Source organism: Lampetra planeri, chromosome 73 (assembly GCF_965212315.1).
Source record: "Lampetra planeri chromosome 73, kcLamPlan1.2.h2, whole genome shotgun sequence".
In the NCBI taxonomy this organism is placed as follows: Eukaryota; Metazoa; Chordata; class Hyperoartia; order Petromyzontiformes; family Petromyzontidae; genus Lampetra; species Lampetra planeri.
In genome coordinates, this window is record NC_136178.1 from 1,044,428 (window position 1) to 1,063,553 (window position 19,126).

The following is a 19,126-nucleotide window of genomic DNA, read 5'->3' on the forward strand; positions in this document are numbered from 1 at the left end:
CAGGCAGACGTGAACAACTCTACAAACGCAATTCTGCCTTTCATTCAGTCGGATAACATTGAACAGACTGTATAGAATACCTTACATTTCCATGAGTTTCATGATGTATTTATTCTGACAGAGCTGGCGAGCCATAAAAAACACGTTATACTGGTAGGAACGAAGTGGACCAGACCACCAATAGATTATATCGTCCGTCCGTCCGTCCGCGTCCGTTTGTCCGTCCGTCCGTCCGTCCGCGTCCGTTTGTCCGTCCGTCCGACAAGATGGCCGCCCGCTCCCCCTGCGATCTGTGAATTAAACAAGATGGCCGTCGCTTCCGGCGCCTCACGGCGAAACTTTTTGATCGACTGACTATGGTCGAACTCATTTATTCTGGTGGGTGAACAGTGGCGGGGAGGGGTGGAGGAGGAATTGATGATAAAAACAAACTTGCACCATCGTTACAGCTGCCGCGACGAGAGATGTGGGAGGAGAAGCGGCGACCGCTGCCTTGCAGGTGAGAGGTGCGTGTGTGTGTGCGCGTGTGTGCGCGTGCATGCGTGTATGTGTGTGCGTGTGTGTGTGTATATGTGTGACTGTGTGCGTGTGTGTGCGTGTGTGTTTGCGTGCGTGTGTGTGCGTGTGTATGCGCGTGTGTGTGCGTGTCTGTGTGTGCGTGCGTGTGTGTATATGTGTGACTGTGTGCGTGTGTGTGCGTGCGTGTGTGCGTGTCCGGCCCACTCGAGCGGCGTGATGAATGGGCGCTATTGGGCTTCGGATCGTTATTCACGGCGAACTGGAAGCGTAGCAACACAACTTCATTACGTGTGCGTGTGCGTGCGTGCATGTGTGTGTACGTGTGTGTGTGTGTGTGCGTGCGGTGTGTGTGCATGTGTGTGTGTGTGCGTGTGTATGTGCGTGTGTGCGCGTATGTGCGTGTGTGTGCGCGCGTGTGTGTGCGGTCGATATCCCTGTACCGGTATTAGTATTATTCCTACCAGCCCACCCCGCAGGGTCCTGTTAAGACCGAAGCTGCGGGCCGTATGAAATCTGACCGCGGGCCGTTATTGGCCCGCGGGCCGGACTTTCGACATGCCTGACCTCATTCATTCACGTATCCAATTAGCCAGCTTCACTTGCCAAGGGGTACCAGCATGAACTAAAAATCATCATGGGGCTGTCGAAGTTGTGTGGTTCACATCAGAGATGCGTAAAAATGTGTACAGTGCTAATCATGAAACCTATAATACGCAAGCAGCCGTCTTCAGGTGGAGAACAGGTCTGTCGAGAAGGCAGACCTGTTCTCCACCTGAAGACGGCTGCTTGCGTTGTGGCCGAAACGTCGTGAGAATTATTTTATTATGTTTTATTATTTTATTATTTTCCTTCTACGCGACTTTACCGAAAGAACCAAGAAGAGACTTATTTTATTATGTTTTATTATTTTATTATTTTCCTTCTACGCGACTTTACCGAAAGAACCAAGAAGAGACTTATTTTGTTTTATTTTTATTATTTTATTATTTTCCTTCTACGTGACTTTACCGAAAGAACCAAGAAGATAATTATTTTATTATGTTTAAATTTTATTATTTTATTATTTTCCTTCTACGCGACTTTACCGAAAGAACCAAGAAGATGAATCCCTGCAGTCACGAAAGCTTTAAATCGAACTATAATACGCGTATAGTGCACGTGTAGTAATAAAAAAAAAGTTGGCGGGAAAAATGCGGCACACACAGCAGCCATGCCACATGGCCCCCCACCCCACCCAGAGACATGTTAATGTACCTCGGCGGAATCAACCAATCAGCGGGCTGAACGTGCCGTCATGTGAATATTAATGAGGTCGCTCGGACCAATTGGAGGCAAGGGGGCGTGGTGCTACGCCTTTCCGCCGAGCCGTATAAAAGCGATGAGCACATCCAGGTGAGAGAGACGCCCAGTCGCGTTATTGGTGTCCTCCTGCTTTCCCCCCATCATCATCATCACAGCTGAGGAGGTGAGGTTGTCTCTCTCGCCCTGCTCACGGAAACTGCGTCACTGGGTACCGAACGCAATTCTCGGGGTTCCATTTGGTTCATCGACTCCTCGTGTCTTTACCTTTGTATGTGACGTTGTCTCTGTGTGTCTGTCACTCTGTCAATGTGTGAATGTGTGTCTATCACTGTGTGTCTATCACTGTGTGTCTATGTGTGTCTGTGTGTCTATCACTGTGTCTATGTGTGACTGTGTGAGTGGGATGCGTCTTGCCACAAGTTCCCTGCCGCTTGTAACGAGAGTACATCTGGGTGCAACTCCTGCTCTGGGGAGCAGTGAAATGTGCCGGTGACGGAAAGTCCACGGCACGCACACACACACAGCACTCACACACACCACACAGCACTCACACACACACAGCATTCACACTCACACAGCACTCACACACACCACACAGCACTCACACACACCACACAGCACTCACACGCACTCACACACACAGCACTCACACGCACTCACACACACAGCACTCACACACACTCACACACACACAGCACACACACAGCACTCACACTCACACAGCACTCACACACACCACACAGCACTCACACACACACACAGCACTCACACACACCACACAGCACTCACACACACCACACAGCACTCGCACTCACACAGCACACACAGCACTCACACTCACACAGCACTCACACACACCACACAGCACTCACACACACACAGCACACACAACACTCACACTCACACACACCACACAGCACTCACACGCACCACACAGCACTCACACACACAGCACTCACACACACAGCACTCACACACACACAGCACTCACACTCACACAGCACTCACACACACCACACAGCACTCACACACACACAGCACACACAACACTCACACTCACACACACCACACAGCACTCACACGCACCACACAGCACTCACACACATAGCACTCACACACACAGCACTCACACACACAGCACTCACACACACACAGCACTCACACACACACAACACTCACACACACAGCACTCTCTCTCACACACACAGCACTCACACACACAGCACTCGCACACATCGCCACTAGTGAGACGAAGGTGTCTGGGCGTGGTGCTGGCCACCCACCCCCTCGTGTGCCGTGCCGGCCTTCATAGGGGCAGCTCGCGAACAGCACTTGCCCCTACAGTCTGTTACAGGCTACACGGGGATCTTTGTCTCGGGGGGTGGGGGGTGTAGAGAGAGAGAGAGAATATACTCTTAGTTCTTTCCGTAAAGTCACGTAGGTAAAAAAATGAAATAAAAATTAATAAAATAAAACAATAAAATCACTGTTTCATTTTATTAATTTAGATTTCATTTTTTTACATACGTGACTTTACCGAAAGAACTAAGAGTATGAATCCTTGCAGTCACGAAAGCTTCAAATCTAGAGAGAGAGAGGGCTGTGTGACTGAGTGGAGAGTGTGAGAGTGATTTAAAATATATGGCTGTAAGGAGGTTCTATCATATGCTATCACGGGAGATCTTGTGCTGTGGTTCTTCATGTGCGGCAAGTGTTTACATTTTACGTTTAATTGCTTTATTTTAAAACAAGAAAGAAGTAAATTTCGATTTAAAACTTTCGTGACTGCAGGGATTCATCTTCTTGGTTCTTTCGGTAAAGTCACGTAGAAGGGAAATAATAAAATAATAAAAATATAACATAATTCAGACGCTGTCTTTTCGACAGACCTGTTCTCCACCTGAGGACGGCTGCTTGCGTTGTGGCCGAAACGTCGTGAGAATTATTTTATTATGTTTTATTTATATTATTTTATTATTTCCCTTCTACGTGACTTTACCGAAAGAACCAAGAAGAAGAAAAAAGAAGTAATTTGTATTTCTCGCGTGAAAAAAAGTCGTTCGAGAGTGGAGCATTTTGGGGGCAGAAACGAACTCGACTTTTAACTTGGCAGTGAGTCAACGGGGAACACGAGGGTCCTGTGCCTGAGCGCGGTGGCTTCTTTACCGAGCGATTTGTGCCGGATCGTGTCTGGCCCCCGTCTAAGCGAGACGACGCCGCCCTGCGAGACCACGTGACCCCGCCCCGCGAGACCACGTGACCCCGCCCCGCGAGACCACGTGACCCCGCCCCGCGAGACCACGTGACCCCGCCCCGCGTGACCACGTGACCCCGCCCCGCGAGACCACGTGACCCCGCCCCGCGAGACCACGTGACCCCGCCCCGCGAGACCACGTGACCCCGCCCCGCGAGACCACGTGACCGCTGACTCATCGGCGCTTCAAACAAAAGGGGGGTCCCGTCTCCTCCGCCGAACGGAGGTGAATGGAACGGCTGCGCGAGCCCTTTGTGAATCGTTCTTTTTTTGTCACCAGGAGGACATGGAGGGCAAGTTCGCCTGCATAGTCGCCGTGCTGTTCATTGCCATCACACGTAAGTTGACGCACGATTCGTTCACACCCTACAGTCCTCTTTTTGTATGCGGTGCAATTGTGAACGACAGCCATACTTCACCAAATCGGCATAATCATTGGTTTACTCATGCAGCTCAAAGACTCAGTCCGTACAAGGCGTGTGGTGAAGTTAGGAGATGTACCACGTGCTCGCCATTTGAAGGCCCGGAGACCCAAGTCGGTGATTTCGCTGACAATGCTTTCATCAGGGAGGCAGTTCCATATCGGGACAGCAGTGAAGAAGATTAAAGGCGCCACTGTCCAGGGAGCTTCTATCCAGGGAGAAATGGTCTGGCAACTTGGGGGGCAAGGGCGTAGCTTGGCAGGGGTTGTGCATAATCGGGTGGCACGGCGTCTTTCATATGGGGGTGGAAGCATGGCCTGCAGGTCTGGTGGGTGGGCAGTGGTTTGGGGTGCATTTTGTAGCAGGGACTGTGACGGCGGCCTCTAATTGACAGCCCTGAGGACATTTATTGTGTCTCTACGATGAAGTCAAACCGAACCCGGGGACCCTCACCCTGACTTTGTCTCCCTCAATGTGCCGGTGATCTTCACGCGTAGAAGTGGGGATGGACGGTCAAAGTTTTACCAAAATCCATCTCGTACGGTGACATGGGTGGAAAAATGACCGGAGGTTTGTCCGGGGGGAACGATGGCTCTATAAGATCGTCGAAGATTTTCTGGAGCTGGGACTTCACGATCCTAGAAGCGGGAAAGACTGGAAGATGGTCTGTAACTCAGAATCGCTCACAGACGCAGAGAGATTATATTCAGAGACAGATGTGGTTGTAAGTTAGCGAAACTATTTAAATGTTTTATACCAAATACATTTTTTTTATTTTACCAGGTAAAGCTCCACTGAGCTATGTTGCTCTCAGAAGTTAACTGGCTATCACAAATGATAGCTCAACAAAGTGGTTTATTATCACGTGGAAATTTAAAGCAGTCAGATACTCTCAACGCGTTTTCATTGTGAATGTGGAGGGAAAAACCGGAAGTCCTGGAGAAAAAATCACGAGGAGAGAGCACACGCATATGTAATGTAGTAACTCGGCGGGAGACGACTTCACGGGTAGCACACTCTTTATTTCACCAACTTCGGTTCACAGGCGACTAACACCCACTGTAGTGTCTCGGGTGACTAACACCCACTTGGTTACTCGGGTGACTAACACCCACTTGGTTACCCGGGTGACTAACACCCACTTAGCTACTCGGGTGACTAACACCCACTTGGTTACTCGGGTGACTAACACCCACTTAGCTACTCGGGTGACTAACACCCACTGAGCTACTCGGGTGACCAACACCCACTTAGCTACTCTGGCGACTAACGCCCACTGAGCTACTCTGGCGACTAACGCCCACTGAGCTACTCGGGTGACCAACACCCACTTAGCTACTCTGGCGACTAACGCCCACTGAGCTACTCGGGTGACAAACACCCACTGAGCTACTCGGGACACACCCTGCCGGGGTGTCCGTCTCGACTGTGGGTCCCCCAGTCCCGACCCACGTGGGCGTCGAACCACGGGTCCCACAGTCTCGCCTCCGAGCCACACAGGGCCCCGGTCCCTACAAGGACAGCGGGACTAGGGGTCTCGGGGCACTATGTCTTCAACTCCGTCTTCGATCTTCAACTGGTTAACCACCCCGAGTGCTCTCGCGCGTCCCCCTTTATACCCCACCTGCGGACGTCGCTGAGAGCACCCATCCTATTTGACCAATCACTGGGCGCTGGCTACGATCCTGTTTTCCCACATCTCAGCGTGCCTCACCACCCACGCCGCGCCGCCCCGTCATCCGTCACTCCCGGCGCGCGCGTCCATACCACGGCCACAACGCGTGCCCAACCCCGCACCCCGTGCCGCCCCGTGATCCATCACTGTCACAGTCGGCGCGCGTCAACACCACCACTACACATACTCCAAATATACAGGTGTCAAGGTTAGGATCGAACCCACGACCTCCTTTATACCAGGCGAGGTAGTAAACATCTCCTAGTCACTGTGAGTGGGCTGCCAGGACTCATCCACCAGTCGATGTCACCGAGGCATCAAGTCAAGTGCTTAAGCAAACCTTCATTCACTTTTCACACTTAACCTTTACCTTGACCGCTCATGCAAATTCTAACCTAAACAAAGATAAAGATCCCCTGTGTAGCCTTTAACAGTCGGGGTTAGGGCAAGTGCTGTTAGCAAGGTGCAGCGCGTAATGAAGGCCGGAACGGCACACGATGGGATTGGTGGCCAGCACCACGCCCGGCCGCCTTTGTCCCTCCAATGGAAATGTTTACACACAGCAGCAGATATTTATTTGGGGCTGAGCCTACCTACATGAGGCCCAAGACCGGTTCAGATAATTGACACTGGTGTTGGCCGTGAGGGGGAATCGAACTTGGGTCGCTGGGTTCGTAGCGCAGCGTGCTAACCGCTACACCACCGCTCCCCATCAAAACACTGCCCTTAGCACAAGCACTATCGCTGACACTAATTCGGACCTCAATCCTGGCACCAACCCAGAGTTCACCCATTACCCTGACCCGAGTGGGTATATGCTAAACATCCGACCTCTGCAATCAATGTGACCAGTCTCTCTCCATGTCCGTAACAAGTGTGACTTGTCTCTCTTTGCGTAGATGTGTCTGCTTCGAATGTCTCGATCGCTGTGCCGGGGGGTCTGGTCGGGACAGTGCTTTTGAGATGCTCCTGCTCTCCACTGCTGAACATCACGGGTCGTATCAGCCTCAAAGTCACCAAATCCTCAAGCAACGGATCGCGTCTGGTAACTTCTGCAGGCAATAATCAAAGTGCACTTTTTGCTAATAAGTGACATTTCCAGGTTTTTAACAATCCCACGCAGTCTGCTTCTCCCTGCGATGTCATCCCTTCTCAGCTTGCACTCTTGAACCGCTGCCTCCACGACTGTGGTCTTCTGAAGTCTCTCGTTATTTACATTATTTGTCTGCTGCTGTACATTTCCTCGTGATGATAAGCCACTTTGTTGAGCTATCATTTGTGATAGCCAAGTCGCGTCTGAAAGAAGAGAGCTATAGAGCTCTGTGGGCCTTACCTGGTCGTTTAGTTTCAATTAGTCTGTGTGATGTCATCAACATGTCCACACAGGTGTGAAGCACGGTCCACTCTTCACATGACTACTTAATTTATTTACCAGCGACAGGTGGAGGAGGCTGTACAACACACATTAGCGTATCGCTGGCGCGATCCTCATCAAAAGCCCCTTGCCAAATTTCACACGTGCAAAAAAAATTGACTAAGCAACGTTGGGGTGACCGCTGGTGGTTCCTCTCCTTTCAGATCTACAACTCGCGCCAAGAGGATTTTCGACCTGACTTGGCAACATTCGTGGGAGACTTGGCCAAGGGCGACTGCTCCCTCTTGCTGCCCAACAACTCCAGAGACTCTGTGATAGATTTTATATTCGTCAACGTGAATCAACCGAACGTGACGCTGAGTGTGGTTGAAGGTGAGTGAGAGTGGAAGCGGAGGAGTGTGCCCACGTCACCGCATTTTAAAACGCACTTTACAATTGCCCAGGACGTGTTTGTCAAATATTAGAGAAGTCTTGGCTTTGGTTGTGTTTGGCCACGTGATTTGAAAGGTGAGCTCGTGCTGTTCCCCTTCATGCATCTCTTGTGTGTGACCTGCATCATGAATTTCTCCAATGCACGTGAAGCTGTGTTGAGTAGCTGGGTGGGGTGGTGGTGCTGGGTGCGAGTGGGGGTCTCGTTGAGCCCCCCTCTCTGTCTAGGTTCTTGACACCGCCGTCCGTGTCTCTGTAGATCCACAGCCGCACGACGGTGCAAGTGGCACGACTGTCGCTGCGGCAGCGGAGACCTCGCCCACAGCAAGTCTTGGGCACGAAGGGGATTGTGGCGGTAGTGGTGGCAGTGTTGGCAGTGGTGGGGGTCGTGGTAGCAGGGGCTGCCGTCATCATCCAGAAATGCTGTCGTTCGTCTGGGACCTCCCCCGGCTCACACAGGTATGTACAGCGTGTGTGTTGAACTTCTTTCGCACCCTACGTAGCTAACCGGATGTGCAGGGGAAGGACAACAAACTAAACACACAAAGCAGTTCTAAACAAATTAGTTTTTTTTTTACCTCGAGCCCAGGCACCAGGATCCCCCAGCCCAGCTCCTAAATAATGAACGTGAACGCAGGAAGCTGGCCTGGGTTCTCAGAGGTGCTGAGTTGGCACCAATGAGCCTCTGGGCCAATTCCTCATGAACTGTGTCCAGTTGTTGCTGTGTGCAGGCACCGTGCGGTTTGTAAACTCGTGTTTGTTCTTGTTTCTCAGTGGCGATGGGCAAGCAGACGTGCGCGGTGATGAGGAGGAGAATGGGATTCCACTGATGACGGTGATAACGGCTGGACCCACAGAGGCAAATTGAGATGTGGGGACAGTCGCCGCTTGAAGTGATCACCGGCTCCCCCATGACCACCCTGGCCGGCACCCATGACCGCTCATACCCACAATGCCATGCAGGAGTGCAGTGCGGAGTGCCTTGTTTCACGGGTTGTTTTCCCAGATCTTCATGGCTTTGTCATCTTTTCCTGCGTAACGTTAACTCTCCAAACTCCTCCTCTCTGGCAGCTCCAAATCCCTGAATGCTAAATTCCACACGATCCAGAATACCGCTGCTGCCTCACCTCACGATTTGTGTAAGTGAAATCTCATCATCCCAATCTTCAGATTCTGCCACTGGCTCCCAATCACGTCCCCAATCGACTGCGAGATCGCACTCTCACCGCCTACACGATCCTCCATAGACTCTACGCTTCCTCTCCCCTCTCACCTCTATGTACTCCCCACCACGTGTTCTCCACTCCAGAAAACCGTCAGTCAACCTCTCAATGTCTGGTCGCTTATTAACGCCCACTTCATAGCCCAGTGGGTTCTGGGGAGTCTCACAAATCTGTGATTCGTGAACCCTCAACTCCAAAGTGCCCGGTCACTTTCGCCGCAGACTCACCCTGCTCACGTCCAGACTCCAGACGTTGCCGACTTCCTCTCTGTCTGTGTCTCTCCTCGCCTGGGCTGCACCACCGCTGTCTTCCATCTCCCGTGAGCTCCATGCAGATTCCCTACAGCCCCTTCCTGCTCTACTGAATGTGTCAGCATTGTGTGTCTGTGTGTGAACCTGAGTGGGTGTGTGAGCTGCGTGCGTTTGCTTGTGTATGAGTGTGAGCCAGAGGGGGTGGTATTGGAGTGTGGTTGTGGTGTTAAGGGCCAGAATCCGTGTGAATTGCCCACAGAATGCACGAGTCTGACGACTCAAGAGGTTCTCACACTGGGACTGTTTGGCACATTCTTTATTGACTGTGTCTTACGAGCACGATGTGCTGCAATTCCAGAAGTGCCTTGAGTTTGCATATTTACTACTGTCTCTGTTTACCTTTGGGAGGTATGGGTCAAGAGGAGTGGTTGAACCTATGGGCTATGGGCTATGAGCCATAGCCCATGGCAATCCACAAGGCCGTGGGAATTGCTCTGTAGAACGAGTTAAGGACCCCACGATGTTACTCACAAAGCCATCTTTCTTACTGCAAGTTCTTCGTCACGTTTGTTTAGAGGGCTGGCAGTGAACGTGGGCCCGGAAAGGTTGGGAACCACTGGTCTTAGAAGATGCATATTTTCAGTGAGAGTAAGACGTTGGTTTAGAAGCCTCATGCATTAAATAATTAGTGTTGGGGAAAATGTTGCCTTTTAAGGTGCAGATTTTTACGTATTTACGGTTGTAAATATTGTTTTATGAAATCTGTATATTGCAAGCATTGGCTGTTTTTAAAGCAAAAAACCTATAGTATACATTTTTGCTATGAGAAAACATTGGTGTAAAACCACTCGTATTTTCTATTTTTATAGACATGAACCGTACGTCAAAATCGTAATTAATCAATTAATTTTTGGCGACTCATTTCCACCGCGCACACAAACGCTGCGACCCGCCTAGCGCGGATCATTCTGTTATCATGTCGTGTCCAAGCGCAGCAGCAGCGAGGACGAATGCGCAGAAGAGCTGAACAAGCCAATGCACTCCATGCTCGGGTATGGGCAGGATCATGAGTCGTATCCAAAGCTGCTCAAACTGCCTACACGACTTAAGTGCTTTATGTGTCACAACGGTTTGCATAATACAATGAAACTGCTCTCTTATCTTCATTATTATTTGTGACTTACCAATGTCTGCAGCCAGGATCAATCGATGACAATCCTATTACCTGCAGATATTTAACAGATGAGATGCGCTGCACCGTTAATTCCTCCAGTTTCATAATAATTCTCTTGTCCGTATGCATCTGTGTTTCTTTGCGGTTCAGCCATAGTCCCCACATACCGCTCGTAGCAATGCGGATAAGAGGAGGGGCAACCCACTACTCTATAGAGTAACATCGGTATAAACGCTTGTTTACAATATGAACAGCGCATTGAAAACGCGTACTATTGTATGTACTGTTTACAAAGTGTTTACAAATCCACACTGAGAAACACGATGATTGACAGAGGGGTATAAATTAGTGTTTCGATAGTGTATCTAAATAGAGGTACTGCAGGTGAGTCGTTTTCAGGTGACAAAGAGCTAAGTTTTTATTATTTATATAATAATATTTACATAATTTTATATTTACATTATAATTTATGCAAGAGCCGGGGGCTTATGGGACCCCGGGGTCCCGCCATGAGGTTCAAATGCTGGTCGCCAAAAACTCAAAAGGCAATAAAAAAAATGTTGCAGCCATAGCGAGTCTTGTCTATTAATCATCTTATCACAACACGTCTGTAGCTGGGAAGCTCCACTGCAGGCAAGTGAACGTTCATCTCAAGGGCAGGGCCCTGGCTCAAGCTCCCTCACCCCACTCCACCCCTCTCCATCCCTCTCCATCAGGCAATTCGCCACAAGTGGTTGTAATCGGAAGTGAAGCGTCGTACTCGAATTGTAAATGTGCTGAAGTAGGCGCTGATTGGCACGTTTCTTGTTCACGTGACAAACCTTACTTATTGGCCGTGTGGTGGTGGGTTCACGACACGTTTAAGTTCACGCGATCCAACCCTAACCGCCTGCGTGATGAATCACTGAAACTCATCGCGCAACTGCACTGCCCCCTGGCCGTCACATCACGCCACTGTACAAATCCACATCGACCAAAACCCAGCAGATTCGTCTACTTCACGTTCATCTGTCCCCCTCCACATCAAAAATACAAAAATAAAATGCAGCCACAAAAATCTTCCTGTGAGTGCACAATTTCAGCAGCCCCATTGGTGGTTCAACTGCAGGAAAAAACATTCTGGACCGGTTTCGACATTCAGTGTCTCATCAGCAGTCAGGATCGCTGGAGAATGTAAAACACGGCGCTCGATGTGACAAAGAGAAGCGATGAAGGTGCAGCCCCTGCAACGGCTCGCTCACGCCACTGCAGGCGGAAGGGCCTCTACTAGAGGGCGCTCTGCACAGCCCCTCAAGCAAGAGGCAGAGGGCTTGGCGATCCGTGGTGGCTAGGAGATGTTTACTACCTCGCCTGGTATACAGGAGGTCGTGGGTTCGATCCGGATCCTGACAGCTGCTGTACATTTGGAGTATGTGGTGTTTTCCTCGTGATTTAGAATCAACATCGCGCCTTCAGAGTGTTTGGCTGCAATAAATGTCCTCATGGTGATAAGCCACTAAGTTGAGCTGTCATTTGTGATGGCCTGCAGGTCGCTTCTGCAAGAGAGTGACGTAGCTCAGTGGGGCCTTACCTGGTAACAATAAAAACTGTTTAGTTTGTAGGCTTTAACTATAAATATTATTTTAGTTGCACCGTGTATTGGGTTTAGAGAAGACAGTCTCACAGTGACAGTATCAATGAAAACATGTAAAGGTTACAAAACTCACAGTTAAGTAAAATAAATAAAAATAGTTTAAAGTTTGTGAACCACAACACGACCACCGCAGTCACGGCGCTTCGCCAGTGCACTGCTGGATGAAGGCCTCGCCAAGCCGCTGTGGGTCGTGATGATTGTTGGACCAAACTTCACCACGGGTGGTTGTGGTGGCTATGCACGTGACCTGTGACCCAGCGCTGTGGAGGCAGCAGCAGCAGGGAGGGTTGGTGGATCACCGCACGAATGTTGCAGAACTCCCCTCTCGTGGCCGTGCAGGAGGCGTCGTACCCCGGGACTCGCCACGAGAGGGCGGCTCAGCAAAGTGAGGTCATCATAGAGGCGCAACTCTTTATCACTGAGGGCATCACGCGTGCACAGTAGCCATACTTTGTGAGCTCTATCTCTGGGGCATTTTTTGCCAGTTTTGAAAATGATTAAAAAACAATTATAAAGATTTTACCCTTTCTGACAATAAAAAATTGGGTTAAAATGTTCAAACACCAAATAGATGATACCTTTGGCAAGGCATCAAGTCTGCATGAACCACAACATACTCGTGGCAGAACATGCAAACTAGGCGGTATTTATTTTTGCCTTTCTCCGAGTGTGGCCAACGTGATCCTTGCAAGGAAGTTTTGAGTCTACGACGACCCTAAGGTAATTCGTTTTACCTGCCTGCTCAATTCGTTCATTATCTAAGACTGCATCGCTGAGGAAGACTTGCCGGTTGTTTTTTCCCTGGAAACACGTCACCTTTGATGTATTGGCATTGAGGACCAGCTTAAGTGAGATGAGTTGGTGCTGAAATTTAAATCACTCTGTAATTCCTGTATACGTCTTTGGAGTAATTGCCAGCAGCCTTCAATATGGTGTCATCAGCAAAGATGTTAATCTCAGAGTGGTCAAGCTGGGTGCCCAAGTCATTGACATGCAGGGAGAACAAGATAGGTCCAAAAACGGAACCTTAGTAATTAAACATTTGTTAGACGCCAGAATAGCAATGGATAATACCAAATTACGTCAAGAGAGGTAGCTTTTAAACCAGTCAACTGTGTACTCGGAGAATCGTAGGCTTCGAAGTCTATTTAATAAAATGCTATGGTCGACTGTATCAGATGCTTTGGATAGATCTAAGAATAGGCAGGCGCAGTATTTTTTTATTTCTAGATTATTGAAAACAAAATTTAGGGTGTCCATTACAGTGGAGGTTGTGCTGCATTGTTTACGGAAGCCTGATTGTTTCGGATGTAACAGCTCACCTGATTGTTTTGGATGTAACAGTTTTCCTTTTAAGAAAGTTACTTATTTAGGAGTTTAATTATTTTTGAAATAATGTTATCAATGGAGATAAGATTGATATTGGCCGTGATAATCAGGGTAATCTGAAAACCCCCGTTGTGCATGGGGGTGAACAAAAACAACAGAGTCGTCTTTAATGGACAAATTAAATATGGGTTAGGGGCCTGAAAATCACGTCACCCAATGCAATTAAAGTGAAGGCAGGCAAGCCGTCAGCTCCAGTGGGGGACTTGTTTGGAAGAGACAACTTCTTCGGGACATCAAGCTCTGTCATGGGCTTGTAATTGAAAATTATTATTAAACCATTTACAATATCCTGGCTATTAGTGAGATACTCTTTGGTTCTTTCGGTAAAGTCACGTATGTAAAAAATAAATAATAAACCACGACGTTTCGATCGCAACACGAGCAATCGTCATCAGGTGGAAAGATACAACAGTAGAACTGCTGAACAAGAAAGGGCTGCTGCAACACGAGGCTATATACAGGTTTGAGGTGGGTGTCACCCAAGGGCCAGTTGGCGGGGCAGAGATGGAAAGGAGTCCCGTCACCGCACGCACGCACAGCAGCTGCGTTGAAGGGAGAGATTGGCATGTCAATGTAAACGAGTTTAATGGGAAGATCGCATGTCTGTGTCAGAGAAGCGGGCATAGCGCCACCTCGTGGGCAACGCGAGCTGCGGCGTTGGCTGCTGCTCAGTGAAAGGCCGGAGTATCAACGTGTAGAGAAGTTCCGACGGACGCACTCGGAGACGGAGGTAAGTTAAGGGCTTTCGCCAGGGTTTATTAGAGCTGTTACAATATTACACACCAGGGTACACAACTCCCAGGGGCTAGGGGTCCTACTCTGAGTCCTGGTCCCCAGAGGTGGGACAAAGTCATTGTTATGCAAGTCAAAGTCGAGTCGCAAGTCATCAAATTCATGACTCGAGTCTGACTCGAGTCCAAGTCACATGACTCGAGTCCACATCTCATAGGTGGGACAAAGTCATTGTTATGCAAGTCCAAGTCGAGTCGCAAGTCATCAAATTCATGACTCGAGTCTGACTCGAGTCCAAGTCACATGACTCGAGTCCACACCTCTGCTGGTCCCTGCCGGCTAGCTCCGGTCTCTCTCTCTCGTGTCGGATCGTGGACTCTGCCGATTCCACCGACCGGAGAGAGAGAGAAGCACCTCTACGGCTACCACCGGCTTCTCCCCAGACTCCCTTTTCGATCCCTCTCTCTACCCCTGGTTCCCTCTTCACCCTGCTTACTCTACCCGTTCCCACAGTGACCCCGCTTACGTCACGGGGTATCCCTTAAGTACCCTAGGAGACGTGACGTCATGTGCACTGTCCAGCGCGCGTGACCCCACGTCCTGTGACGTCATCGCACTGGACAGCGCACACGACGCCACTACTCTCCTCTACTCTTCTACACCTGCAACGGCTCGCTCACGCCACTGCAGGCGGAAGGGCCTCCACTAGAGGGCGCTCTGCACAGCCCTTCCCACCACCGGGGGGCGCTGTCGTCTCGCCGGCGACAAAGCGGCGGCCTCGAGGGCTCTCACCGAGCACTGTGAACTCGCATCGAGATCCAGAGCCTCGCAGTCCCGTAGCCAGCACCACGCCCGGCCGCCTTTGTCTCCCTAGTGGCGACGTTTACACATCACACCAGGTGCTCGTTTGAGGTTGAGTCTACCTAGGGGCCAGGTTCATTGCGCAATGCGCTCACCGGATTACACACACACACACAACACCTACCAGCGCATGTAATGATAGAGAATCACTGCACCAGATTGAATTGAATTAAATGATGACGTCACCCTGATGCTGCTCTATTTAAGACCGGAAGCAACAGGAGAGCTTCACCATTCTTGCCCGATGAAGCTGATTGTAATTATCAGCGAAACGTCGTGCTACTCAAATTTTAAAATGCTGTTGATTCTCTCTTCAGCACACCGGTGGGCTAAAGAAGTGAATTATGTTGTCCTTTGAAAAAGTGACACATTTTTTACTGATTGGCCGTGTCGGGTGGTGGAGGGTTACGACACATTTATAAATAACGCGATCCGACCCAAAAACCTTGATTATGAATGATAGAGTTATCAACGGTGTGTGCAGTCGGGAGTTGTCTGTCCTTCAAAGCAGGGGGGTCTCCAACCCCCGGTACGCGTACCGGTACCGGTCCGTGGCCTGTTAGGAACCGGGTCGCACAACAGCAGGAGGTGAGAGCGGTGAGTCTGCACGTGGCCTGCCGCCATTGTTTTATTATCACTGGTCAACAAAAAAAAAAGTTCTGGCCTGGACGTTTGCAGCTGTTTTAGACTAATTTCAGGGTGCTGATTCTAAATCTGATCTCAGATTTGCTCTATCACATCTCATTTTATGCTATCGGCATACCCCATTTTCATTGATTTTACCCGAAATTAACTCTGTCACTTATGATTGCAAGTTGTTGCGAGTCAGTGACTGCTTTAGTGTTAAAATATGGTGCTGTATTTTTAGGATAGTGTGTTTATAATATCATTTTATGTAGATATCCACATTTATTTAATATTTTTCTTCAGCAGTTTTTTTTTGAAAATGCAATATTTGATATCTCAAAAACCTGATGTCATAGACAAAAACTGATGCCAGATTTGGAATCAGCACCCCAAAATTACATTAAAAACGTTGGAATAGCTTATGCCAGAAAAAGTGTGTTGACCAGTGTTATTCACCACTTCTGTTGGGGCCGCTGGCCCCCGCAGTCCCTCCTGGCTGCTCAAATATGTGGGGGCCGTTGGCCCCCGGGGTCTCTCCCTCACGCATCCCCTATTCCGTTCGCGTTGCCACACCGCCCTAATACCCACTAGGGTGTCGCCGGCATTCGAATGCGACGCCCCTACTCATCCAGCCTCACGCAGCGCTCCCCCGCTGTGAGCATACGTACGCACAGCATGATCAATCAAACGCCATACACCGTTACGTACAGCTCTCGCACGCTGCGAGCGTGTGCCCGTCTACCGCCCTGTGCAGCACTCGTCTCCACGTCGAATAACCACGTTACCAATCGCGCACCTGTATCATACACGGAGCGAACGTACGCACACCCACACACACACACGCAGCTCCGTGCACTCCAACTCAACACTGACTACTCACGTTATGATCGCGCACCTGTATCATACACGGAGTGAACGCACGCGCACACACGCAGCTCCACACGCGACACCCACTCTCGCGCCGCTCTGCGCAGCGCTCCCACGAGGCGAGCCGCTGTATACGCAGCACCACACGCGTTCACACTTCCCAATGAGATCACACGAGGCCACGAACAGCTATTAATGATTTATTGTCTGCTACCTGGGACCTATTGTCAGATCAGTATGAGTCGAAGAGGCTGGCCTACGCTGATACCTTTATGCCTATTCCCGATTTATCTGCTTATGATCCTAATTCACCTTCTTACTCACGGTTAGGTGCCCATGGCGGTCCGTTGATCCTGTGCTCGCAGCGTACCTCGATGCGTCGCACGGACGTCCAGGTGGCTGTGCTGGAGAGCGTCTCGTGGCCTGATGCTGGAGCAAGAGAGCGATCTCCCGTTTTCGCCCCCTTTTTATTGTTCCTACATCAAAGGGATGCTGCTCCGACCGTGGTGGTCCCCTCCCAGTTTTTCTTTAACAATGGGCGCGCGCCCGTCAGGGCGCGTGCGGCGGTTCCGGGCGCCCTTGCTATGCTAATCAGATGCGCTGTGTGTGTGGCGTTTATTCTAACTATGCTCCTCCATAACAATGCTTATGCGCGGCGATTATTCTAATTATGCTCCTCCATCACAATGCCTATGTACCTCTGCCTGCCCCGTCGATACTTGCATGTGTGGGGTGCGTTTCAACCGCGGTGGCCGAGTGGCCCCTCGCTGCGACCTTGCAATCTTAATGCCGGTCGCAGCGCCGCGAAGTAGCATCGGGGGAGGTCGTCCAATTCCCTGGTCACCGGAAACCGTGAAAGTTATCCCGATAAGGGTTTCTCGGATTAAAACCGGTCGGCCAGGTGACTTCCCCTCGGAGCTCTATGGGGGGGGGGGGGGGGGGGGGAATGCGTGCGGGTGTGTTCATGTGAGGTGAGGTGGGGGGACGCGGGGGTCGGCTCCTTCACTTGGTGGTGGCGAGGTCGGGGATGGGGCGCCCGCCGAGCGGCTTCGTGGCGGCGGCATCACACTTCCATCCGCGCCTCTTTCCCGCACTGCGCGCTTGTCTCAGTCACAGTGTTGGTGAGCCCACAAGCTGCTATCCCCACAAGCTCTAACCCCACAAGCTCTAACCCCTAGCAGCCAACATGAGTAAAAACAAACGTCGCTGGAGAGCTTCTTTGAAAAGGGGGAAAGACCCAATGATGACTCCCTCCTCCCCGGTCCGTGAAAAAATTGTCTTCCACGGAACCGGTCCCTGGTGCCAAAAAGGTTGGGGACCGCTGCTCTCAAGGGGGACATGGAATGTGGAATTTCCACCTCTGGCTGAGGGTGGCTCTGAGGGACGAGTTCCGCCCAGAGACAGACAGAGAGAGAGACAGGCAGACCGAGAGACAGAGAGAGACAAGACAGAGAGAGAGACACAGAGAGAGAGAGAGACAGAAACGAAGAGACAGAGACAGAGAGACGGAGAGAGAGACACAGAGAGACACAGACAGAAAGAGACAGAGACGGAGAGAGAGACAAGACAGAGACACAGACAGAGAGAAAGAGACGGAGAGAGACACAGAGAGAAAGAGACAGACAGAAAGAGACGGAGAGAGACACAGAGACAGCGAGACGGAGAGACACCGACGGAGAGAGAGACACACAGAGAGAAACACAGAGAGAGAGACAGAGAAAGAGACACAGACAGAGAGAAAGAGAAAGACGGAGAGAGAGACAAGACAGAGAAAGAGACAGACAGAGACGGAGAAAGAGACAAGACAGAGACACAGACAGAGAGAAAGAGACAGAGAGAGAGAGACAGGAGGGAGGAGGCGACGACGAGAAGTGGGGAGTTGACGAGGTGAGGGGGGCGAGTGAGGAGTGACGACGTGAAATGAGGGGAGCTTGAGCCCTTGGACAGAGAACGTAACAAGTTTGTGTTTTTATTTACAGAATACATTCAGGTACAATGCGAGTCTTGCATCACAAAGAACGCCTCTAAACAAGTCTTAATCACAGTCAATGTCACAACCAGAAGACTAAAACATGGCCCTGAGTTTTATAAGAACAGTGTATAAAATATTCAACGATATTTCACTCGATAGTGTATTTAAATAGAGGTACTGCAGGTTAGTCGTTTTCAGGTGACAAAGAATCAAGTTTTCACTCCTGCAAATGCATCACCGAGCAAAGTACTTCATGTCAGACGTTCCGGGACGTGTGCGAGGTCCCCCTGAAGGCGCGAGAGAGGCCGCAGCTGAGAGGGCCACCCGGCACTGTGCGTGGGGGAGCCACGTATGGAGACCCCCCCCCCCCTTAGTGCAGTCACACGCAGACCCCCCCCCCCCTTAGTGTAGTCACACGCAG

At 50.3% G+C, this 19,126-nt stretch overlaps 1 protein-coding gene across 1 annotated transcript; it reads left to right on the plus strand.

Annotated features, from left to right (window-relative positions):
* The first annotated feature begins 1,878 nt into the window (after positions 1 to 1,878).
* LOC144737746 (uncharacterized) lies at positions 1,879 to 11,193 on the plus strand. The gene is made up of 6 exons (XM_078620604.1): positions 1,879 to 1,984; positions 4,356 to 4,413; positions 7,072 to 7,217; positions 7,751 to 7,919; positions 8,236 to 8,435; positions 8,751 to 11,193. The coding sequence occupies exons 2-6, from the start codon at positions 4,362 to 4,364 to the stop codon at positions 8,778 to 8,780; spliced, it is 597 nt and encodes a 198-aa protein (XP_078476730.1). The 5' UTR covers positions 1,879 to 1,984; positions 4,356 to 4,361; the 3' UTR covers positions 8,781 to 11,193.
* Positions 11,194 to 19,126: the final 7,933 nt, after the last annotated feature.

Excerpts from the sequence above, each read along its gene's own strand:
- LOC144737746 (XM_078620604.1), top strand. The coding sequence starts at position 4,362 with ATGGAGGGCAAGTTCGCCTGCATAGTCGCCGTGCTGTTCATTGCCATC. Across the intron at positions 4,414-7,071 it reads GCTGTTCATTGCCATCACAC|ATGTGTCTGCTTCGAATGTC; the intron begins GTAAGTTGACGC and ends CTCTTTGCGTAG. Across the intron at positions 7,920-8,235 it reads GACGCTGAGTGTGGTTGAAG|ATCCACAGCCGCACGACGGT; the intron begins GTGAGTGAGAGT and ends GTGTCTCTGTAG.